Source organism: Salmo salar, chromosome 06 (assembly GCF_965601325.2).
Source record: "Salmo salar chromosome 06, fSalSal1, whole genome shotgun sequence".
In the NCBI taxonomy this organism is placed as follows: Eukaryota; Metazoa; Chordata; class Actinopteri; order Salmoniformes; family Salmonidae; genus Salmo; species Salmo salar.
In genome coordinates, this window is record NC_138296.1 from 52,917,140 (window position 1) to 52,941,928 (window position 24,789).

At 41.9% G+C, this 24,789-nt stretch overlaps 2 protein-coding genes across 2 annotated transcripts; one reads left to right on the top strand and one right to left on the bottom strand.

Moving 5' to 3' along the window:
- Positions 1–1,237: 1,237 nt before the first annotated feature.
- ikbe (NF-kappa-B inhibitor epsilon) lies at positions 1,238–12,683 on the bottom strand. Its single transcript, NM_001140380.1, has 6 exons — positions 12,010–12,683; positions 9,151–9,253; positions 7,609–7,819; positions 4,670–4,758; positions 3,615–3,863; positions 1,238–2,159 (listed from the first exon to the last, which is right to left on the bottom strand). Exons 1-6 carry the CDS (start codon positions 12,345–12,347, stop codon positions 2,091–2,093), a joined length of 1,059 nt encoding a protein of 352 aa, NP_001133852.1. The 5' UTR covers positions 12,348–12,683; the 3' UTR covers positions 1,238–2,090.
- Positions 12,684–14,722: 2,039 nt separating this feature from the next.
- Positions 14,723–24,525, top strand: LOC106607595 (transmembrane protein 151B). Its single transcript, XM_014204685.3, has 2 exons — positions 14,723–15,440; positions 23,800–24,525. Exons 1-2 carry the CDS (start codon positions 15,354–15,356, stop codon positions 24,523–24,525), a joined length of 813 nt encoding a protein of 270 aa, XP_014060160.3. The 5' UTR covers positions 14,723–15,353.
- Positions 24,526–24,789: the final 264 nt, after the last annotated feature.

The window sequence follows — 24,789 nt, forward strand, 5'->3', positions numbered from 1 at the left end:
TGATTATATGAGAGCGGAGTTGAGCATCACCTTAGCTAGCAGTTATCTTGACAATGAGGAAGTTTTTCTGTCCAAAAACAGACTTTCTACCAGCAATATACACTGAGTATACAAAACATTAGGAACACCTTCCTAATATTGAGTTTGTCAGTGCATGGACTCTACAAGGTCTTGAAAACGTTCCACAAGGATGCTGGCCCATGTTGACTCCAATGCTTCCCACAGTTGTGTCAAGTTGGCTAGATGTCCTTTGGATGGTGGACCATTCTTGATACACACAGGAAACTGTTGAGAGTGAAAAACCCAATAGCGCTACAGTTCTTGACACACTCAAACCTGTGCGCCTGGCACGTACTACCATTCCCTGTTCAAAGCACTAACATCTTTTGTCTTGCCCACTCTCTGAATGGCACACATACACAATCCATGTCAATGCTTAAAAATCTTTCTGTCTCCTCTTCATCTACATTGAGAGAATTTCTACAACCCCTGCCAAAACAGTGGTTTCCTAATCATCTGGGCAAACAAACTAGCCTTGCTTATCTGGCTTATTCTGGAGTATTGACACATTTTGTCAAGTCTAGTTTATGCCAAAAAAAATTACTTAAGTCACTCAAATGCTTGTGAAAGAAAATAGGTCAACATACAAATAGAAGGTAAAACATTACCTACAAACAAAGAAATTAATCCCTCTGCCTCATTGAAAGGCTTCTTTATTCTCTGGTCCCAGTCTCACCTTGAGCCTGTCTGAATATTCATGATGGGCAGACAAAGTATACAGAGAACAGACAAGTGATCTGGGTGAGTGGAATTTCCAGACACATTGTACTAGAGGGTTATCAGGAAGAATCAAGCAACCAGAAAATAATGTTTTACCAAAAGCAGCTGACAGGAGTTTTGTAGTTATGAGGCTTTGTTCTCCCAAGTCAGCATCCTACAATGTTTAGAACAATTTATTGGATGGATTTGCTGTACATGTTGAGTCAGCAATAGCCTGCTAAAAACTTGGATTAAAATGCGAGTGTTGTCCAACCAGATTCTTTGCCACAAAACATCTAGTCTACAGTATATAATCTACATAATTGATTAAATCCTTAATTCCAGATGCCATCCTTTTTGTATTATCCTCCCTGCTCAGATGTACATATACAGTACTATAAACAATTAATGCCCCACTTCAATTAAAAACTCCAAATATACTTTGACAATGACCCCCCCTCTCAAAAAAGAGTGAAGCTATAATCGTATTTATTTTATTACAAAATAAGAGTTTGAAAATGTTAAGAGAAGGCAAAACATCTAAACAAGCCAGTCTGATTCAGTACACCATAACCAGGATCATTCCTGATTTATCAGAGATGGAGGAGAACGATGGTAAAAAAGGGATTTTACTGTATTGAAAATACAGCTGTTATGATTGTGTCTTAGTTATGATTGTGTCTTAGTGGCAAGTCAATGCATTCAAAGCAGAAACCGAGAACTGAAACATACAATGAACGATATTAAATTATGATGAAGAACTTCTCTCCATAACAGATTTAGTGACTAAAGTATAATTGAAAAGCATGTTCAAGCTGAAACAATGTTTATTTATAGCATGACAGCAATGTATTTTCTTTGTTGAAGCTACATTTCCCACTATAAGTCAGATATTATATACACACACGTGATAGAGGTAGATTCCCTGTGTATAGGGAAATTAAACATTTTCATTTAATTATTTCTGCTCATATTCATACAATTGTTTTTGGTAGTAAATCAGTTACCTTGTATGAGAAAATGTTTCATTTAAGTCTACATTACATTTTCCCGCTGATTTTTCTGTATTTGAAAACAGGTATCACTTTGCTAGCAGAGAATAAGCAACTTTTCAATGTGAGTGTCTAAAGAGTTCACACATTCACACACCGCACAACAACGATAAATAACCCTACAGCGAAGATTTATGTAAATGAAAAATCACCTTTAAAACAGCAAATTACAAACATGATTGATGTAAAGCTATACTTTTCTGACGAGGCTCCATGATGATGTTCAAGAGGTCAAATGTCACCCGTTGTAGAGTATTCAGGTGGAGAGAGAATACACAGTCAGAATGGTACTCTAACCACTGACCTGCCCTGGATTTGGATGTCATCAAAAGGGAAAAGAGCAAGGATCTGAAAGAAAAGCATATTACATGTCACATTATATGTTCTACATTTGACCAGACAACAGTCCAGTCAGTCTCCTTCACAACAGGTAATAATCTGGAGATGTTTCACCCCCCCAAAGCATAAGAAAAATGTATTTCAAGCATTCTCAGAGAATATCAGACTTTGAGTCACATGAAACACTGAGCTGGTTTCCCAGACATTCACTACATGACCAAGAATGTGGACACCTGCTCAAACATCTCGTTCCAAAATCATGGCCATTAATATGGAGTTGGTCCTCCCTTTGCTAGTATAACAGCCTCCACTAGATGTTGGACTATTGCTGCAGGGACTTTCTTCCAATCAGCCACACGAGTATTATTGAGACCGGGCACTGATGTTGGGCAATTAGGCCTAGCTCGCAGTCGGCGTCCCAATTCATCCCAAAGGTGTTTGATGTGGTTGAGGTCAAGGCTCTGTGCAGGCCAGTCAAGTTCTTCCACACCGATCTCAACAAACCATTTTTCTATATGGACTTCACTTTGTGCACGGGGGCATTGTCATGCTGTAAAAGGAAAGGGCCTTCCCCAAACTGTTGCCACAAAGTTGGATGCACAGAATCGTCTAGAGTGTCATTGTATGCAAAAGAGTTAAGATTTCCCTTCCCTGGAACCATGAAAAACAGCCCCAGACCATTAGCCCTCCTCCACCAACTTTACAGTTGGCACTATGCATTGGGGCAGGTAGCGTTTTCCTGGCATCCTCCAAACCCAGATTTGTCCGTCGGACTGCCCGATGGTGAAGTGTGATTCATCACTCCAGAGAACGCGTTTCCACTGCTCCAGAGGCCAATGGCGAGCGAGCTATACACCACTCCAGCCGCATTGCGCATGGTGATCTTAGGCTTGTGTGCTACTGCTCAAGCATGGAATCCCATTTCATGAAGATCCCGACGAACAGTTCTTATGCTGACGTTGAGTGTTGCAACCGAGGACAGACACGCTACGCGCTTCAGCACTCGGCGGTCCCATTCTGTAAGCCTGTGTGGCCTACCACTTCACGACAGCCGCTGTTGCTCCTAGACTTTTCCACTTCACAATAACACCACTTACAGTTGACCGGGGCAGCTCTAGCAGGACAGAAATGTGAAGAACTGACTTGTTGGAAAGGTGGCATCCTATGACAGTGCCATGTTGAAAGTCACTGAGCTCTTCAGTAAGGCCATTCTTCTGCTAAAAAGTCTGGAGAATGCATGGCTGTGTGCTCGATTTTATACACCCGTCTGCAATGGGTGGCTAAAGAGCCAAATGCACTAACTTGAAGGGGAGTCCATATACTTTTGTAAATATAGTGTAGATTAAGGCTATAACTATAGTCCTGGACTAAAAATCATGTTCAATGGAGAATCTGCATTGAAAGTGCTTTTTAGTCCACTCCAAGGATTGTGTGTAGGACTCTGGCCCTTCCTCTATATCTCACATCATCATTGCCGCCAGCTAGATCCAGTGCCGTCTCATCCTCTATGTTCCTCAGCATCTTATCAGCCCCGGATTGACAGAGCAGGTTGGCGATGGCTGCGTCCTGCCGGCCAACGGCGAGGTGAAGTGGCGTGCAGCCATTAAACATCGGCACGTCCACATCGGCTCCCTTGTTCAATAGCAGCGTCATAGAGACAATGTCATGGAGCTCCACTGCCAGATGGAGAGGTGTTTTACCGCTCGTACCTTCCTGGGGGAGAGAGAGAAGACAGGCGTGGGCTAGGGACTCGATAAATAAAATGTGCCCTCAAAATAGGATGGGAATGGCACAAATGGAGGGAGCAAAGGGTCAACAAATCTTAGTAAGGACATTTTAGAAACTGTTCTCTTCAATACAATTCAAATACTGAAAACATTCAATGAGGCAGCTTGATATCTACTGTATAGCATGTTTATTTCGCACAGAAAGATATCTAGGGTAGGGTTAGGTCAGTCTATTATGTTGTGTTCTATATCTATCTGTGTCTGACTCAGACTTGCTGGCCTGGGCCTCTTCTCTGACGAGTCTAGCTGCTCCAGAAAAAGCCACCATTACATCAGGCTTTCTAGCCCAGCAGCCTCATGACCCAACTCTAATTACCTTGTCATGAATCTATCAGAACCTGCTGAGCTCAAGGCCATATCACTATCAGTCTCACTACAGCAGTGCACAAGTGCAGCAGATGGGAGTACAGTAAAGTAGTAAAGTACATAGCTTGAAGGAGACACTGTACTTCTAAATAAATACCATGCACTCATTATGACATGATACATTCACTTAGGAGAGTGTAGTTTGATCATCTATGTCGAGGTAAATATTTCTCTGCACTACTACAAATTAAGAGGATTTAGCTATGACACATTGAAGTACTAACTACAGTGTTATAGCACAATGTAATGCACTACGTGAGTAATACAAGCCCAGTGAGCAAAATTGTCTGGGCTCTGGGCTCAACATCTAGTGCTCATAGCAAGGTTATTGTAACAGAGTACATCCGGGGGAGTAACTGGACGAACCTGGATGTTGAGGTCTGCCCCTTTTTTCATCAGTAGCGTCATCAGACGATGCTGCCTGTTCACAGTGGCTAGGTGGAGAGGGGTGAGACCTGAAAAAGAAGACATTCTTTTTCAAAAACCACCTTTCTGAATGTGCGATTTGATGAATTTGAGTAGATGTTATAGCTAGTATCAAACAAGAGTCGGTAAGGTCATACCACGTGACACACAATAACCTACATACAGAACAAAATATACAATTGTTTACATTTATAAACATGATTCACATCTGCAAAGCCTACTAACCCGGGAACATCGAAAACTAGCTAGACAACAATGATTCGTTCACACCAGTTTTGTCTCGCACAGTGCAATGTTGCAATAAAACACAACACGCGAGGTGGGTACGTCCTCGGATAGACGCCAACACATCAACAGGAATTGACACTAAATAAAGTGCCATCACATCATGGTATCATTATAGCCTCGTACACAGCCTAAAAGCTGATCATCCTGGGCCCTGGTCAGTAGGCAAAAGTTATGGAATGTTCAAATGGAAATACATTAAAAACAGATCTATGATACTCCCCCACTTAACATTAAAACTCATTCAGTCTGTCTACAAACAGGCTCTCAAAGTGCTTGATAGGAAGCCCAATAGCCATCATCACTGTTACATCCTCAGAAAGCATGAGCTCCTGAGTTGGGAAAATCTTGTGCAATACACCGACACGTCTTGTATACAAGATGCTAAATGGCCTGGCTCCCCCTCCACTCAGTACTTTGGTTAAACAGAAAACCAAACATATGGCAGCAGATCCAGTGCAATGTCTGCCATGAGAGGTGACTGTATAGTTCCCTTAAAAACCTGTTTGGGATAGGGGGCAGTATTTTCACGGCCAGATAAAAAAACGTACCCGATTTAATCTGGTTACTACTCCTGCCCAGAAACTAGAATATGCATATAATTAGTCGATTTGGATAGAAAACACTAAAGTTTCTAAAACTGTTTGAATGGTGTCTGTGACTATAACAGAACTCATATGGCAGGCCAAAACCTGAGAAGATTCCATACAGGAAGTGTCCTGTCTGACAATTTATTGTCCTTCTGTAGCATCTCTATCGAAAATACAGCATCTCTGCTGTAACGTGACATTTTCTAAGGCTTCCATTGGCTCTCAGAAGGCGCCAGAAAGTGTAATGGGGTGTCTGCAGTCTCTGGGCGAAGAACAGCAGGAGTATTTGTTAGTGGTCAGGCTGGGAACAGTGACACTGGAGATGCGCGGTCACGAGACTACTCCATTTTTTTCTTTCAGCCTTTGAATGAATACAACATTGCCCGGTTGGAATATTATCGCTATTTTACGAGAAAAATAGCAAAAAAATTGATTTTAAACAGCGTTTGACATGCTTCGAAGTACGGTAATGGAATATATATTTTTTTTTAAATTGTCACGAAATTCGCTCGCGCGTCACCCTTCGGATAGTGACCTCGACGCACGAACAAAACTGAGCTATTTGGATATAACTATGGATTATTTGGAACCAAAACAACATTTGTTGTTGAAGTAGAAGACCTGGGAGTGCATTCTGACGAAGAACAGTAAAAGTAATCCAATTTTTCTTATAGTAATTCTGAGTTTAGTGAGCACCAAACTTGGTGGGTATCAAATTAGCTAGCCTGTGATGGCCGAGCTATCTACTCAGAATATTGCAAAATGTGCTTTCGCCGAAAAGCTATTTTAAAATCTGACACCGCGATTGCATAAAGGAGTTCTGTATCTATAATTCTTAAAATAATTGTTATGTTTGTTGTGAACGTTTATCATGAGTAATTTAGTAAATTCACCGGAAGTTTGCTAGTTCTGAATATCACATGCTAATGTAAAAAGCTGTTTTTTTTATATAAATATAAACTTGATTGAACAAAACATGCATGTATTGTATAACATAATGTCCTTGGAGTGTCATCTGATGAAGATCAAAGGTTAGTGCTGCATTTAGCTGTGGTTTTGGTTTTTGTGGCATATGCTTGCTTTGAAAATGGCTGTGTGATTATTTTTGGCAGGGTACTCTCCTGACATAATCTAATGTTTTGCTTTCCCTGTAAAGCCTTTTTGAAATCGGAGAATGTGGTTAGATTAACGAGAGTCTTGTCTTTAAAATGGTGTAAGATAGTAATATGTTTGAGAAATTGAAGTTATAGCATTTGAGGTATTTGTATTTCGCGCCACGCTCTACCATTGGATATTGGTGAGGCGTTCCACTAGCGGAACGTCTGTCCTTAAAAGGTTAAGGAAAAGCACCTTTAGTCAATCTGCTTTCTCTGTGAGAGCTTCCCATGTCTGGAATACACTGCCATCAGACACACATAACTGCACCACCCATCACACTTTCACAAAAAACATGAAGACATGGCTAAAGGTCAATCAGATTTGTGAACATAATCCCTAGCTGTGTATTGCTGCTTTCCATGTTGTCTGTAGCTTGTGAGGTATGGAAACACTTTGTTGCTTTTTGTGCTATGTTGCTCTGTCTGCATGCTATGTCTTGCTTGTCCTATGTTGCTCTGCATGTGCTCACTGCTCATTGATTGTCTGTATTGTAATTGTTTTTAAAAACCTGCCTAGGGACTGCGGTTGAAAATTAGCCGGTTGGCTAATTAGCCGGTTGGCACTTTTACTGAAACGTTGATTAATGTGCACTGTCCCTGTAAAAATTAAAAATAAACTCAAACAATTCTGCTTCCCTGACATGTAGAATAAGGCATCACGTCAGCTCTATTTATGATATTTCTATCTGCAACATTACACATTTTCCTACTGAAGGTGGCCCAGAGTTGCTTTCATTATTGCACCGTAGAAAAACATTTTGCAAGAGACATGTCAAGATAGTCCCTCCCTGTTTTTCTTTTTTTTCTCGCTTTTGGAGCCAAATTAATATGGGTCCTGCTTTCTCACCTCTCCAGTTCTGGGACTCGAGCACAGGGGCCAGCTTGCTGGGGGAGACATTCCGGGTCATCTCAGTAGCGCACTCGGCCCAGCCCTGTTCACAAGCCATGTGGAGCGGCGTGTTCCCCTCCTGGTCCTGCAGCTCCAGGCTGGCCCCGCTCTCCACCAGGTCCCGCACCACCGACGAAAGGTTCAGGTAGGTGGCTAGGTGTAGCGGGGTCTGGGAACATGCATACAAAATAATAACTCCCATGGGTAGACTCAATATGGCCGCCAGCCCACCCACCACTGAACATTGACTGGGATGGGGATCCCCTTTTTTGTAATTCTATGGGACCACGTACCAACCCGAACAAACCAACAAAGGGTTAGTATGGGAAGAGGGTGTGATATCTGACTTGGAGTCAGTATGTACCCTCTTTCTAAGGGATTTGAGTACAATCAGGATTACTAAGACCCGATATAGGAGCTGATCTTCAGTACAGTAGCTAGTATTGAAAAGCATCCAGAAAAGAGAAAGAAAACAAACTGCAACAATGGTCAGGGGAGAGACAAATCTCAAGCCACGATCACCACGACGACAGACTCACACGGCTGCACTTGAGATCGAGGAGAAAGAACAAAAATAAACATTCAAAATACCTGAGAGATAGCGAACGAGCGAGATAGGGAGTTAAAGAAAGAGAGTGGGGCAGAGGGTCGAGAGAACGAGGGATAAAAATATAGAAAGAGGGAAGAAAGAAAACACACTGAGCTTTACTATAGAGCTCTAATGCCAAGTGAGATGATTAGCAAATATCCATTGGTAGGCCTGAGACATCTCAATGTGAAACTCCTGATTGAACTGGGTAGGGCAAAATGTCATGGTGCAAAATGCTGACTGTCATTTCTGACCTCCCAGACATTTTCCTCTCTGACCCATCAGGATGTCTCAAACGCCCCGTCAGCTTGCCTCACCACCCCTCATACCTCCCTCGCCCCTTTAAGTGACAGGTTACACACCCCACCCCCTTAATGTTCAGTCAAAGCTCCTCTTAAATATGCACTGTCCAGTTGCACATTTCTCATCTATGACTGCGTTTTCTCAGGCAGCCCAATTCTGATATTTCTTCCACCAATGAAAAAAATCTGATGTGAAAAGATCAGATGTGATTGGTCAAAAGACCAATTGGTGAATTTAAAAAAAATCTAATTGGGCTGCCTATGTAATCTCAGCCTTAGAAACAAAAATATTCCAGACAAGATTTCTTGTTTTTGAACACGGGAAAGCAGGGGAGTTTCCAATTTCCATTTAAACTCCCTTATGAAATAACCCTAGAACCCCTCTCACCCACTGAACCGTTCCAGTGAGAGGATGTAGTACTGGAGAAAGGGGAAGAGAATGCTCTTCAATTACAGGATGCAGAAATAACATTATCATCTCTGTTGTTGTCATAAACATTGGCAGTTGCAATCATCAAGAGGAAGTATCATGAAGGTTAAGTAGTTTCAGTACACCAGTACCCGTGTTGAGGGTGTAAAGAGAAGGGGGTGTGGCTGTGTCTTCTGTACCTGGTACAAGTTGTTCTGAATGTCCAAGACATCTTTGGGGAACAGCTGTATCAATTGGTGAGCAAAGAGTTCATCTTCATGGATGATGGCTAAATGCAGGAGTCTGGAGGGGTGACAAAAACAAACCATTTCTTATAAAATGTCAATCATAAATCTATCAGATTTTACATTTTACATTGCAGTTGTCACAAAGTGCTTCTGCAGTAACCCCGCCTAGGCCGCAAAGCAAACAAAAGCAGTTTTTAGTTGCGATCACTTAAACGTTGCATTCAACTGAAAAGTGAGCAGCCTGGGGAGAGTGGAAACATTTCTCATGACATTCCTAGTTACTTTAATTTAAATATTTAAATGTGAGCAGCCACAGGATATAATAAATGGATTTCATCATGTGATGGAAAGAATTACCTGCTGGAGAATTCTTAGAATGTCATCTAGATCTACCTGGAAATGTAACACATACCACCCCATGAATGAAAACGGCTTAGTAGGCCACAGTGCTCAGTGGTGGCGAATGTTGCGCAATAATGGAACTTTTATGCAAAGAATAGTCATGTCAAGAGGATGTTTGATTCCACAAAGCACTTAAAATATTTATCTTCACAGTTATCAGTCGTTGTAATTGAACTCAAGTTATTTGGATAATATCCTAAGATCGAACAAACAGAACCATCGGGTTATTACTGAATGTTCAGCAAACACAAGCCTCAGGCCTATGGACTTGAACTAGTCAGTTAAAATAGCAAATGCAATGCATTGTGTTCTTTACTGCAGCCCATATACAAAGTCATGACATTTGATACATTCAATCAAAGTGGAAAACAAGAAACCCTTACCCCAAAAGCTAAAGGGGAAGTTCTAGCAGACAGAAGAGCCAAATGCAGGAAATGGAACAAGGCCACTGCTGTGCTTTACAACACTGCCGTGCTCTACAACAAGGCTTTCCAGAACACGTTGTTCACACACTACTCCCTACATAGTGCACTACTTTTGACCAGGGCTCTATTCCCTAAATAGTGCACTACTTTTGACCAGGGCACTCATTGTCTACATAACTAATTAATGTGAAAGTAGTAACTCGTTTAGCCTATCCTTGTTCCATGCTAAATGGCTTCAGGCAAATCAATTTATCTTGTAACTTCATTTTAAGACAATCCATTTGACATAAAAAAAAGCAACTTAAAAAAACTAAAAACATTTACTTGCACAAATAAGACCGTAGATTATGATTTAATAACTCCTCTTCAAAGCAGAGCCAGTAGCCTGGTCCCATATCGGTTTGTGCTGTCTTGCCAACTCCTATGGTTAATGTTTGGTGTGACAAACATATGGGACCAGACTACAGAACTTGCCAGCATTCTTTCAACTTTTGAAAGATACAAGGTCAAATGCATCACATGGCAAGATCTTCCTTGGAAAATCTACTTTTAAAAATAAATCTCAAATGGAACTTCCTAGTTTGAATAACAGTTGGGTAAGATAAAACAAAAGAAAAAAATCCCATGAGGGAAATTAAATGCCTGCACTGTGATACTTTCTCAAGTCACAGGATTGATGTAACGTATTGTGGGTTCTTTCTGTTGTTAGGTAAATATAGTACAGGTTCCTTGTGACCTTGTCAGACAACGAGAGCAAGGATATGAAAGGATGTCAGAGAGACAAAAGCTGTTACTATCAATGGAATGGTTACACAGACTCACTTCGACTTTGAACAATTGATAGCGAGCAACATAATATATTTCTGAGTACACTGACTCCAAAGACAAAGCCAGGACTGACTGGAATGCAAAATCACATGTAGAAGGCCGATAAGGCCAAAAGTTTGCATGTCTGTGACTGCGTGTGTAGAAGTTGTATGAATTTCATTGATCAGCCTATTCTTGGACCTAGCAAGAGAAGTACTGTGAACATGTGCCCTGCCTTGTCTATCATGGGGAATTTCCACAGCCATGTCTCTTACACTTCTGCTTTCCAAGTCGAGGCACCCCACAGGAGCCCATCCACAATCATGACAGCTTTCACAAGCCTGAGTGTATCACTCTAAACTTAAACTCTCTAAATCGACATCGCATGCCATAATGACTGGGAATAGGATTAACATGACATACGCAAAGAGGTGAATTTCTCCAGCGCAGGCCAAAACTACAGCCCATCCCCCAAGCCTTCATTGACAGCAACAACACTGTGGGTTGTTTGATTGTTCAGCTGCAAATTCATGCATAAGGCCTAGCCTACAAAAATGCATCCATCTTCAAATTGTTATGGTGGTTAACACACAGACATCCCATCAGACATGATTATGTCAAAGAAAACATCACCGGTTTGTTGACAGTGGTAATTTTAGTCTATGCTCTCATGGCCAGTTGAAACCCCATAAAAGGACAACCAAGGAGCAACACCAATCCAATTCTGTCAGTTGTACAGGGTGTATCTGGGAGCTTCTTGGAGCGAAGGGTTGGGTTTTAGATTGAACACAAATGTATGGGGTAGAACAGACATCACATTGTGCATTAGGATTAAGTTGGTTGATAATTGTAATCACGGCCCAATTAGTAACTCAATCGCCTATGTTATGCATTTTTAGACTGTGAAAAGTAATTATGGACAAAGAGATTAGGATTAAAGGAGATTGGAAAATCACACTCAAATTACGGTTGGCCCTACTTTTATCTATACTGAAATGTGTCAATTAAATACATAATAAACACGTCAATGCTTGCAGATATGCGTGTATTTCTTCCTACATCGTTTCACCATAAAGTCGTCGACATGGACACATTTTACTTACTCAAGAACATACGCATAGGATACATTTAAATATGTATTACTTTAAAGATGTAAATAAAAAAAACTTAGGCCTACGTGTCTCCATCTTCAGTGATGTTGGTGAGAAGGTTATCTTTATGTTCAAATCCTGTATTCTCCGCACTGTCATCTTCAGACTCCGAAATGTTGCAGCCCTCTATTATCTCACTGAAATTCTCAACAGTTAGTGACGACGAGCCATACGCAGAATCCAACCGCTCCTCCGTGTTGCTACTACATTTGTCCCTGGCTTCACTGGATTCAGAAGTCGAATCCCGTACCGTTTTGTTATAGGGATCATCTGTCGTAAAATATTGGAATGATTCAACACCAGAGTCTATTCGGTTATCCTCCAATAAATTCACTTTCCCATTCGCATTTTTAGCGCTTGCCATGGTGGCCCCCGGCCCTCAGTCACTCCAGGAAGGCTTTGCTGGTTTAAACCCTAAAAGGACTACCTTTTGCTTGATGGTGCGAGCAGTCCTCGGAGGAAAAGTCGATCACACCTGAGTAGGAAATCACTGTTCCTTTGTTGCTTTTCATGCCACCGGGTCGAGCGCTTTTCTTTTCCCGCACAACTGCAGTTAAATGAAAATAAGTGAAGTCATCTTGCGACACCGTATACATGCAAAATGGGCCATTTAGTTCAAACCATAAAAATACTTAAAAATCAGGAACAGGATTTAAAATACATTTGGTACGCTCATAAACTAAGGTCGGCCTACATAGTTGAGAGCACGTGAGCAATGAAAGGCGATAGGGTAAGCGCTCAGCACTGACATTGGGGAATCCCCGAAGGGCGTGGTATGCGTTTACATTACAACCACCCACCAACGCCATGGAGTCTCCCTGGTTTTACAGGATATGTTTGACCAATGTTCCCCGTACCGTGCTTTCATTTGTGTCTATTTATAAACTAGTATGTCACAACCAGGAGATTCACAAGTTAAGTAAATAGGGAGCTCATTTTTCAGTGAGTAGGCAAGAGGCCATTTCTTAGGCCTAAAAACAGACAGCCTAATCTAATGTTGCAATATGGGGACAGAATACAAAAAGTGTAGCCTATGAGTTGACCTATAAGTAAGCATTTAGAATAGGCCTATTACAAACATGGAAGTAAAACTTCAGTGGCCTATTAATATAGCCTACTAAGATGCTGGATAAGAGCGTCTGCTAAATGAAGTAAATGTAATGCTGACCAGACCACTCGCCATGCGCGTGACGATTTTGTCCACCAACACCAGACGCAATCAGGACATGCAAGTTGAAATATCAAAACGAACTCTGAACCAACTATATTAATTCGGGGACAGGTCGAAAAGCATTAATTAAACATTTATGACAATTTAGCTTGCTGTTGCTAGCTAATTTGTCCTGGGATATAAACATTGGGTTGTTATTTTACCTGAAATGCACAAGGTCCTCTAATCCGACAATTAATCCAAAGATAAAAGGGTAAAACAAATTTGTTTCTAGTAATCTCTACTCCTTCAGGCCTCTTCTATTGATTTTATATGGCGTTTGGCAACCAACTTTAAGGTGCATTACCACTACCAACTGGAGTGTAGACCTCAGTTCATCTTTCAATCACCCACGTGGGTATATGGTCCTAAAGACCAATGAGGAGATGGGCGAAGCGGGACTTGCACGTCAAGAATTACAAATAGAACCAAGTTCTATTTTAGCGCCTGGCTACGCAGATGACGCTCGTTGACGCACACCAGCAGTGTGGGTGCAATGATTTAATACATTTATGTGTACATTTATTTTGTGACGAGAGCAGTGTGGTCAGCATGTTAGCCTATTATGTTCAATACTGTATTATTCTTCTCTGGTGGGTGCTCTCTAATTTATCCCAATGGGCTAAAGGAGCCTAACGTTACTCCTTATAGTCCAAGGACCTTACATGTTCTGTTTAGAGGCAACTTGGCGCTGACAGCCAAATACTCCATCTAAACGTGAATCGATTCTCAATTGCAGTACAGTTCTAGAAACATAAAGCCCTCTACTTTCATATCACATCAAAATGTTTAGAGCCAAGGGCCTCAACATTGTGGCCATGAGAGGGCAGAATCAGCCTACAGCAGGCTACAGGCAATAATACATAATGATTAGGTAAAACATTTTAATATGTTGTAACTAACTACAGCAACATAAAGTGCTAGTGTTACCAAGGATTACTTTAATACTATTCATAGTTAAGATACTAGATTCGCAGAACAGAAGCAGTAAAGTAGTCTTGCCCATAGCATGAAAAGCTTTTGAGCAGATTTTCTGGCATTTCAACTTGCTGTCAAGAGTAGGCTAGCTGTTGCATATTTGTTCCTGCAGCTAATGTCATTAATGTTCCAAGTCCAATCCTACCTGGCCATACTTTTTGAATGATTAGATGCAGTAAGTTGATTATATCAGTGCTCACATATTCACTAAGCCATCTAATAACTTCACTCTGGGGTGAGCCATAAAACTGGATAAGGTGAAACTAGCCTATTGGAAACTAATGGTAAAGGCTTGGATTTTCACTGAACCAAGGATGGTTTTCATTGAGTAGGCTATATATGGAGCAAAAATGACTGTATAAAATAAATAATTCAAATACTGAGCTATATTGTATGCTCTAAAAACGGTGGCCCTTATTTTATAATAATATAATTGCTCAGAGGAAGAGATTTTGTTTAACAACAAGTAATACTTTTTCTTCTCAAAAAGGTAGGGGTCAAAATTATAGAACCCCTGTTTTCAATACCTTTCAATACCTCACCTTGTGAGGATAACGTCACTGAGCCTGGAGTTTGATAAACGGGATTGGAACCAGTGCTTTGGGAAAATGACCTGAACATAGAGCTCTTTGGCCATGCGCATCAGTGGTGGGTTTGGAGTTGAAATGAGAATGCAAATGCCTTCTCATCACAAGTACCTGGAGAGGATTGCAATCACCACACATCACCAGGTGTGCTCTTATACATTCTGTCTGTGCCGTCTCAGGGGGGAGCACATGTAGCCTAGTCTACAGACAAGCCTACTTGCCTTTGTCCTACAGCCTAGTAGTGTTTTTTTGTCCTAGTACCCCTTGTTGGGAAACAGTGCCTTAATCTATCGCAAGAGTATTTCGGAAGCACCTGCATCAAGGCGCAAAGAAGCGAATTTTTTTCTACTGTGAACATATGAACCCAATACATTTCGCTTTGGATATAGGCTGCTGTAGCCATGCAGTGGCACCTCATGCTGTGGGGGAGAAGATGCTGCTTTACAATGGGAGCAGGATGTAGGGGTTTCCTCCCGCTATATTGGTTGGATTATGTAGCCTGGGGTAGGCTTGCTGGCTAGTTTAGGTTGCACTGTGATTTGGACCTCAGTTTTACTAAGGTGATCCATGCCCCTGTGTTTTTGCTATTGTCAACATGTCCCCAGCATCGGCTGCAACGGCCAGTGAGAGCAACACCACTACTGTTCCAGAGGAGGACACAGAAGAGAGCCCCCGCGAGGAGGTGAGAGAAGAGAAACGCTTTGTTTAGCTTGCGGCTGTACGAGAGCAGCTAAGCAAATCGTGCATTTGGCAAATGGTTCATATTCATATCATAGCTAAATCCCACATAACCTGAGCCCTATTCCGATTCTGAGATATCGGTTCAATTACCCACTTAAAATGAACACATTATGCGCTGCATCAGCACATCTGCACCAATCTTGTTTTGAATACGTTTCTTAGGCTATCGTTTATCACTGTAAATCGTATATGGTTTTGACCATATTATTAAATATGTGGTGTAGTTTGATTGTGCAAGTTTGTGTGCGTGTGTGTTTGCGCATGAGTTTAGGCAAACTACGTGAGTGTGTGCTTGTTTTTCTCTCCCTTCCAGTCACCGAAATGGTCATGTCCCCATGAAATGGTCACTCTCTGGTGCGTATCAAAATGATTGACAGCCCCCTGTCTGAGGAGATATGACAGGCTATATGCTATTCCTGTCATGGTCTTCCAAGGCAAGGGATTATGAAAGCCCTTTTAATGTTCATTTACACAACAATTTTAACATTTAGGGGAATTTCACAAACTATTATTATTTATAATTGTTACAATCAGGCCCTCTTGTTTTTACTGTCATTCTGAATAGGTTTACATCAGGAAACACTCAATTGTATACAAATGTTTAACTGCTGGCTGGTTATAATCCGATCTGCTTTGTATAGCCATGGATTGGATGATGATTTAGTAGAAGGGTTTATTATCAGTAGATAGGATGTGTCACTAAACATTTTAATGTGTGAGTATTCATTACCTTACACTCACAGTTCCTATTATCACACTTCTGAATTAAACCTAGGACTGAAGAATTTACATTTCCAATCAAGGTTTAAGTCTTGAGAGGTGCTAATGTTGAGTCAAACTTTGTTTTACACTACATAAGCCTACATTGGCCCAATTATGACTTCTAACCATCAACATGGAAGTTGGGCAAGCAATATCTCTTCCATTAGCCCTTCTATTACACAATAGTTTTTTTAATGTAACGCAGAGCCAGTCTTAACAATATCGAAGTGTCAGCTTGAAAGGCACTCAGTTTGAGCCTTCCCTGTGGCTCAGTTGGTAGAGCATGGTGTGTGCAACGCCAGGGTTGTGCACTGCCAGGGTTCGATTCCCACGGGGGGCCAGTACAAAAAAAATGCATGAAATGAAATGTATGCATTCATTACTGTAAGTTGCTCTGGATAAGAGCGTCTGCTAAATTACTAAAATGTAAATGTTGGAGGCACTAGATAGAACACACTAATAAGCCATTGCTCGAAATCGTTGAAATACAATGTAGGCTATTGTAGCCTATAAAAATAAGTAATTTAAATGAAATGCCATGTAACAGGAAGTGTGAATGAAAGCCTGCGAACCCAAATAAACCCTAAAATAATCGCTGACTTATCTAACACTGTCACATCCTGACCAGGACAGGGGTCATTTGTAATTGTAGTATGGTCAGGGGGTGTTTGTTTTGGGGTTTTTTGGTTCTAGGGGATTTTGGTTCTAGTTTTCTATTTCTATGTTTCTTTTTCTATGTGTGGCCAGGTATGGCTTCCAATCAGAGGCAGGTGTCTTTCGTTGTCTCTGATTGGAAGCCATACTTAGGCAGCCTGTTTTTCCTGTGTCTTTGTGGGTGGTTATTTTCTGTATAGCCTGTGTGCCTTATTGAACTGTTTCATTGTCTGTTTATTTTTGTTTTGAGTGTTCTTTCAAATAAAGAGGAAAGATGAGCACTATACCTGCTGCATTTTGGTCACTGTTCATCGATGCATCTGACAGAACCACCCACCAAAGAAAGACCAAGCAGCGGGGTAAGGAGCAGCAGGAGAAGTATTTGGAGTCATGGATGTGGGAGGAGATCCTCGATGGCAAGGGTCCATGGAGCCAGGCTGGGGAGTACCAGCGCCCGAAGACGGAGCTGGAGGAAGCAAAGAGGGAACGACGGAGGTACGAGGCGTTGTATCCTCCTATTCAGGAGGTGGAGAGGCAGCCCCAAAATATTTTTTTGGGGGTGGGGTATAAGGGGAGTGTTGCTAGGTCAGGGGGGAACCCTGACCTAACTTCCCGGGCTATTCGGGGGGATCCGTGGAGTAAACAGGAGCCGAGAAAGGAGTCGAGCGCCGAGCTTGACGCGAGATTCCGGAAGGAGGTACTGGCAGAGAGGGCACGACTGAGCAGGCGTGCAGAGGGGCGAGCGATGCATTACGGGGTGATGCGCACTATCTCGCCCATCTGCACGCACAGTGCGGTCAGTACGGGCACCGCAGCGTTGCCGTGCTAGAGTTGGCACTCAGCCAGGAAGGAATGTGCCTGCTCAGCGCATCTGGCCGCCAGTGCGTCTCCTCGGCCCAGCTTATCCTGCGCCTGCTCTACGCACGGCAGCCCTCATCCCCCAGCACAGCCCAGCTCGCCCTGTGCCAGCGCTCCGCCCGTGCCGGGCTACAGGGACCATCCAGCCAGGACGGAGTGTGCCAGCCCTGAGCTCCAGACCTCCGGTGCGCCTCCACGTCCCAGTGTGCCTCGTGCCTGCTCTGCGCACCCAGTCTCCTGTAAGTCTTCCCAGTCCGGGGAGACCGGTCCCAGCTCCACGCAGGAGGGCACCAGTGACGCTCCTCAGCCCGGAGCCTCCAGTGACGCTCCTCAGCCCGGAGCCTCCAGTGACGCTCCTCAGCCCAGAGCCTCCAGTGACGCTCCTCAGCCCGGAGCCTCCAGTGACGCTCCCCAGCCCGGAGCCTCTAGCGACGCTCCCCAGCCCGGAGCCTCCAGCGACGCTCCCAAGGTCAGGAGCCTCCAGCGACGCTCCCCAGTCAGGAGCCTCCAGCGACGCTCCCCAGTCAGGAGCCTCTGGCGATGCTCCCCAGTCCGGGGCCTCCAGCGACGCCTCTCAGCCCGGGGCCTCCAGCAACGCCTCTCAGCCCAGAGTCTTCGGAACAGGAGCTACACCCAGAGCCAGAGCCACCTCCGTAGTGGGAGGATTGGCGAAAAAACCGTCGTTGACGGTGGCCACCCTCCCTTCCCTCCCTTTAGGTTTGGGGTTGGTGGCAGGGGGGGTTTGTTTTCTGTGTTTTGGGGTTTTTTGGTTGTAGGGGATTTTGGTTCTAGTTTTCTATTTCTATGTTTCTTTTTCTATGTGTGGCCAGGTATGGCTTCCAATTAGACTCAACAACCCTGAAGCGATTATCAGCATAAAATATATATCAAAAATAAATAAAATAAAAAAATTGCTAAAAACAGAGATCACCCAAAAATAAATATTATATACTGTTAAAACATTCACGTGGAGAAAAGCACTAGGAATGGAAGGCTTTCCAATATAATTCTATTTAGCATTTTCAGACAAAGTATTGCCCCTATTTACACATGAAAACAAACATGGCACTCAATTCAGTATTCAGTACTTCCTAGTTCCATGTATCAAACAATTATTTCAGTTATATTAAAAGCAGGAAAATCTGGAGTTCCCTACTGATTATAGACCCATAAGTTTAATGAACTGGGACAATAAAATAATATCAAATGTGATAAACTAGGTGTATGTGTGGGTCACTACTTCACACGAGAGCCATAATATCTTGTTTTTTTTATTAAAATGTGTTTTTTTGGCAAAAATACCTTCTGGAACATGTGAACTTTCATGTGCCTTAATAACAAACGTGTATGCCATCTGAAAATATGAATAAAATAGTTAAATTACGAGCCTAGTTGGTTTAGCCACAGAAAAAGGCATCAACCTTTCCGCTAGCCATGATTGGCTGAGATAATGAGTGGGCTGGACATGCCACTCAAGTTAAAGTGTACTGTTAGCTAACTAACTAATGTTAGCTGGCTGGCTAGCTAACGTTACGTGTATGATATTATTATTCGTATCTCAGAGCCATTTGCTTGGCTAGTTATAGCCTAATGTTAGCTAGCTAACATTGAACCTGGTTGGTAGGCTACCTGCAGATTCATTCAGGGGAGTAACGTCATGAGTTGGGTTTATCGTTTAGCTAGCTAGCCTATCTAGCTACATGTTCAAATATTACACGTTTCTAATTTTGACAGTTGTTTTCATTTCAAGTTAAAGTATACTGTTAGCTAGCTAACTAATGTTAGCTGGCTGGCTCACTAGCTAATGTTATGTGTATGATCTTAATATTTGTATCTCAGAGCCATTTGCTTGGCTAGTCATAGCCTAATGTTAGCTAGCTAACATTGAACCTGGTTGGTTAGCTACCTGCAGATTCAAGCAAGGTAGTAACATCATGAATTGTGATTATGGTTCATTGTTTAGCTAGCTAGCTAGCTACATGTCTTAACCTGTTGGGGGTAGGGGGCAGTATTTACACGGCCGGATAAAAAACGTACCCGATTTAATCTGGTTATTACTACTGCCCAGAAACTAGAATATGCATATAATTATTGGCTTTGGATAGAAAACACCCTAAAGTTTCTAAAACTGTTTGAATGGTGTCTGTGAGTATAACAGAACTCATATGGCAGGCAAAAACCTGAGAAGATTCTGAACAGGAAGTGGCCTGTCTGACAAGTTCTTGTTCATCTTGGCTCTTTTTATTGAAGACTGAGGATCTTTGCTGTAACGTGACACTTCCTACGGCTCCCATAGGCTCTCAGAAGGCAGGAAAAAGCTGAATGATATCGAGGCAGCCCCAGGCTGAAACGCATTTGCGCTTTTGGCAAGTGGCCGATCAGAGGACAATGGGCTTAGGCGTGTGCACGAGTCGACCCCGTGCTTTATTTTCTTTCGTCTTTTTACCTAAACGCAGATTCCCGGTCGGAATATTATCGCTTTTTTACGAGAAAAATGGCATAAAAATTGATTTTAAACAGCGGTTGACATGCTTCGAAGTACGGTAATGGAATATTTAGAATTTTTTTGTCACGAAATGCGTCGTGCTCGTCACCCTTCTTTACCATTCGGATAGTGTCTTGAACGCACGAACAAAACGCCGCTGTTTGGATATAACTATGGATTATTTTGAACCAAACCAACATTTGTTATTGAAGTAGAAGTCCTGGGAGTGCATTCTGACGAAGAACACCAAAGGTAATAACATTTTTCTTATAGTAAATCTGACTTTGGTGAGTGCTAAACTTGCTGGGTGTCTAAATAGCTAGCCCTGTGATGCCGGGCTATCTACTGAGAATATTGCAAAATGTGCTTTCACCGAAAAGCTATTTTAAAATCGGACATATCGAGTGCATAGAGGAGTTCTGTATCTATAATTCTTAAAATAATTGTTCTGCTTTTTGTGAACGTTTATCGTGAGTAATTTAGTAAATTTTTTGTAAATTAACCGGAAGTTTGCGGGGGGTATGCTAGTTCTGAACGTCACATGCTAATGTAAAAAGCTGGTTTTTTATATAAATATGAACTTGATTGAACAAAACATGCATGTATTGTATATCATAATGTCCTAGGTGTGTCATCTGATGAAGATCATCAAAGGTTAGTACTGCATTTAGCTGTGGTTTGGGTTTATGTGACATTATATGCTAGCTTGAAAAATGGGTATCTGATTATTTCTGGCTGGGTACTCTGCTGACATAATCTAATGTTTTGCTTTCGTTGTAAAGCCTTTTTGAAATCGGACAGTGTGGTTAGATTAACGAGAGTTTTGTCTTTAAAATGGTGTAAAATAGTCATATGTTTGAGAAATTGAAGTAATAGCATTTCTAAGGTATTTGAATAACGCGCCACAGGATTCCACTGGCTGTTACGTAGGTGGGACGATTTCGTCCCGCCGACCCTAGAGAGGTTAACAAAAGACTCCACTATGCAAGTGTCAATTTTAATAGAATGTCACTGCGACAATTGTTAGCCAGTTAGCTTGGGTGCTTGACTGCTTTTGTTTGGACAGAACACTCGGATCAACCCTTAAAGAGATTGGTGGAGCTAAAGCTTAAGAGGGTGTGAACGATGCTAAGTGGGTGTAGACAAAGAAGAGCTCTCCAGTAGAAGTAGCAAAAGTATTCAAAGGCCGTTTTCTCAAAAGTGAGGTTACAAGTTTATCAACTTTCAAAGCAGAATTACTTTCCCATTGTTCCTCAAATGCAGTGCATGATATACCATTTTGTAGCTCTGAGTCTCTGCTTTTGGATGGACACTTCTCCCTCTCTGTCACGGATGCCATGGTTGCCCTAAATTTGAAGTAATCCGGAGACAGGTGTTTTATACAACAGCCTTCTGTGTGTTCTCTTTTTGACTTCCTCTGCATATTTGCAATCAAATGCCAGAATTTTCTCCATCTCCTTAGCTATCATTCTCTAATTCCATCCAGCATTCCACTGATTTCAAATCTCAGTCCTCCAGAAAGTGGTGAGAGCAACAGTTTTACAGTTCTACTACGTGATATCTTTAAAAAAAAGCAGCGTTAGAAAAGATTACCTACATATACTGACCAGCTCATGTTATAGACAGAAGCGTGCAACCTGGCAGACCAATCTGAACTCATCTCTCTGCATGTCCAACCCCCCGATTATCGCATTTTGATAAAAAAAATATGTTTACGTTCAAATGGCTCTCCTACCCCCAGTTTCCTGAAACGAGTCACATATGAAAGCAGATTTAATTAAATGGTACAATCTTCCCATAAATCTTACAGGTAGTATAAGCCTCTTCAGAATGTAATGGCTCCCAAAGTTTTTGTATTTATTTTTGGAAGTACCAATTACCCCACCAAAGACATTCTTTAAAAAAGTATACCCGGTCATAGAATAAAAAAGACAGTTTTACATCTTCCTAAGTGAGAGGGAGTTTTTAATCTTCCAGACTTGGAATTGTATTAACTCACTACCCAAGGCTTTTACTTGTGACATATGGTTAAATGCACTAAAGGGGAACAATCGGTACATATTGAAGATGCTCATGCTCATCCCCAGAATATTTTTATTTTCAAAGGATAAAGCTAAGAATGTTAACAACTTCATAGTTAAGAACACTATAACAATATGGAAGAAAAATACACTTATTCTACTAGAACAAATATCACTCCCTAAAAACACAACCCTACGGAACAATCCTTGGATAGCTTTTCAGAATTCACCAATAAATTGGTCCACATGGAAAACTAAAGGCATAGATACCGTAAGTGACTTGGTAACAGGAAATACAATTATTTCCATGATAGAATTAAAAATCTATTTTGGTCTGATCCATGTAGATATTTTCAAATCGATGCAACTTAAAAGTTACATATCACAACATTTTTTATTTGAAATCTTTTGGACATCAGAGCAACCTTGAGGGAATCTTATTTGAGTCAGAAAGGGATGTTCACATGATAGTTAAGACATACAAAATCTTGGAGAGAGCATATCCAACCTATCCAATTAATTAGAAAAAATATAAACTATTGGAACCAAGACTTAAAAATAACTGATGTTGGCACAAGATGGAGGGAATGTTGGAGCATAACTAATGAAATTACAGTTAACGAAAATGTAAACTTAATCCAGTATAAACTATTTTATAGAATTAATTTATTATACAATAGACAAAATAAAAATTCTACAGCACAATGGAAGAGTCATATCTTAAGTGTAAAACTAACAATGACTCAATAATCCATGCTTTCTAGGAATGCTATGAAGTCCAAAAGTAATGGGCAGAGCTATAAAGTTGGCTGTCAGAAGTATTACAATGTAAATGTACTTTTAATCTGTCTGTCTGCATATTTCAAGACATGGCATATGGGGGTATAGTGAGATACCCAAAGGGCTGATTCTCTTCTCATCACTCATCTTGAAAAAATGTATACATAGGCGACCGAGAAGAACAAATCTGTACAATTTAAGGCCATGTGGGAAACAATAATGCAGGCACTAGGGAAGGGAGTGTGAGCATGCGGATCCGGGCTGATGAGATGTAGTCGTTGTTTGTGTGCGTCTGTAAATCAATGTTCGCATGTGCATGTTTGTATCTGGTGTTATGAAAAATTCAATAGTATAAATAAAAAAAAGAAATGGAAACAAAAATATTCTCGTGGGGAGGTTGATCATGTGAAAGTTCAGATAAAGTCTGAACTGTTTGATCATAACAAGCAAAGGCATGCAGCTCTTTGCTCATGCATAAGATATGTCAAAGCACTTAGAAAGCTGAATATTTCGTGTGTTGCAAAGAGTAGTTGCTTTTGGCTCAAATTCTTTCAAGTTTACTGTTTCTATAGAGTTATTTAAAAGATAGCTATTGCTTCAAATATCCATCAATTCATCATTCTCACTGTGCATTTGATATGTTTTTTCTCACTGTATGTATAATGGTTAGCACAACAATGCTTACAGGTATGTTTTCCCAGACTCATTGGTATTTTCTCTCTCCATTTCCCCCTGTGCAGCAGTGGCCCCTGAAGCAGTCCCTCAGTAAGTCCCTGTGCAGGGATAGCCACTGGAAATGCCTGCTCCTGTCCCTACTCATGTACGGCTGCGTGGGGGCCTTGACCTGGTGCCACATGACCAAGGTGACACGGCTCACCTTCGACAGTGCCTACAAGGTCAAGTCAATGATGTACCATGAAAGCCCCTGCTCCAACGGATACATCTACATTCCTGTGGCCTTCATGGTCATGCTATACGTGGTCTACCTGGTGGAGTGCTGGCACTGCCGCACCCACAATGCACTGCTGTACAAGGTGGACGTGGAGAGGGTGGGCGAGCGCATCGGGCGCATGCAGCAGGCTACACCCTGCATCTGGTGGAAGGCCATCAGCTACCATTACGTGCGGCGCACGCGGCAAGTGATGCGCTACCGTAACGGCGACGCCTACACCACCACGCAAGTGTATCACCAGCGTGTCAACACGCACGTGGCCGAGGCGGAGTTTAACTACGGCAACTGTGGCGGGAAGGACATCTCCAAGCAGCTGCAGGGCCTGGACAGCTTCCCCATCACCAAGCTGAGGTTCACCAAGTGCTTTAGCTTCGCCAATGTGGAGACGGAGAACTCCTACCTAACCCAGCTTCTTCACAGCTTCTTCACCGAGAACGAGGGCCCTGGACAACTACATGGAGATCTATACATCAAGGGTAGATTCTCACTTCTTGGTCTCCTACTGACAACTTAATTTCTTACCTTAGAAATGACAAGCATTATCTGCTGGTGTGGTTATGTGATTGGATTGACTGGATTGATCACTTAAAGACATGCTCCAGAGCTTTGGTGATTAGTAAGTATTTTTTTAAACTCCTGCTTCAGGCTGAATGTGTCAGTGTGTAGTTCAAACATACATAATCTACAGGCAGAATTACTGGCTTACCTCTTAGCCAAAAAATCCCTATTTTGAAAGCAACTGTTTACTGGAAGCTGTGCAGCGCTATTTACCCTACAT

Coding starts and splice junctions, on each gene's coding strand:
- ikbe (NM_001140380.1), bottom strand. CDS start 12,347: ATGGCAAGCGCTAAAAATGCGAATGGGAAAGTGAATTTATTGGAGGAT. Junction 9,254..12,009: donor ATCACTGAAGATGGAGACAC/GTAGGCCTAAGT, acceptor TCACCCCTCCAG/ACTCCTGCATTTAGCCATCA. Junction 3,864..4,669: donor GGGCAGACCTCAACATCCAG/GTTCGTCCAGTT, acceptor TCTCTCCCCCAG/GAAGGTACGAGCGGTAAAAC.
- LOC106607595 (XM_014204685.3), top strand. CDS start 15,354: ATGTCCCCAGCATCGGCTGCAACGGCCAGTGAGAGCAACACCACTACT. Junction 15,441..23,799: donor AAGAGAGCCCCCGCGAGGAG/GTGAGAGAAGAG, acceptor CCCCCTGTGCAG/CAGTGGCCCCTGAAGCAGTC.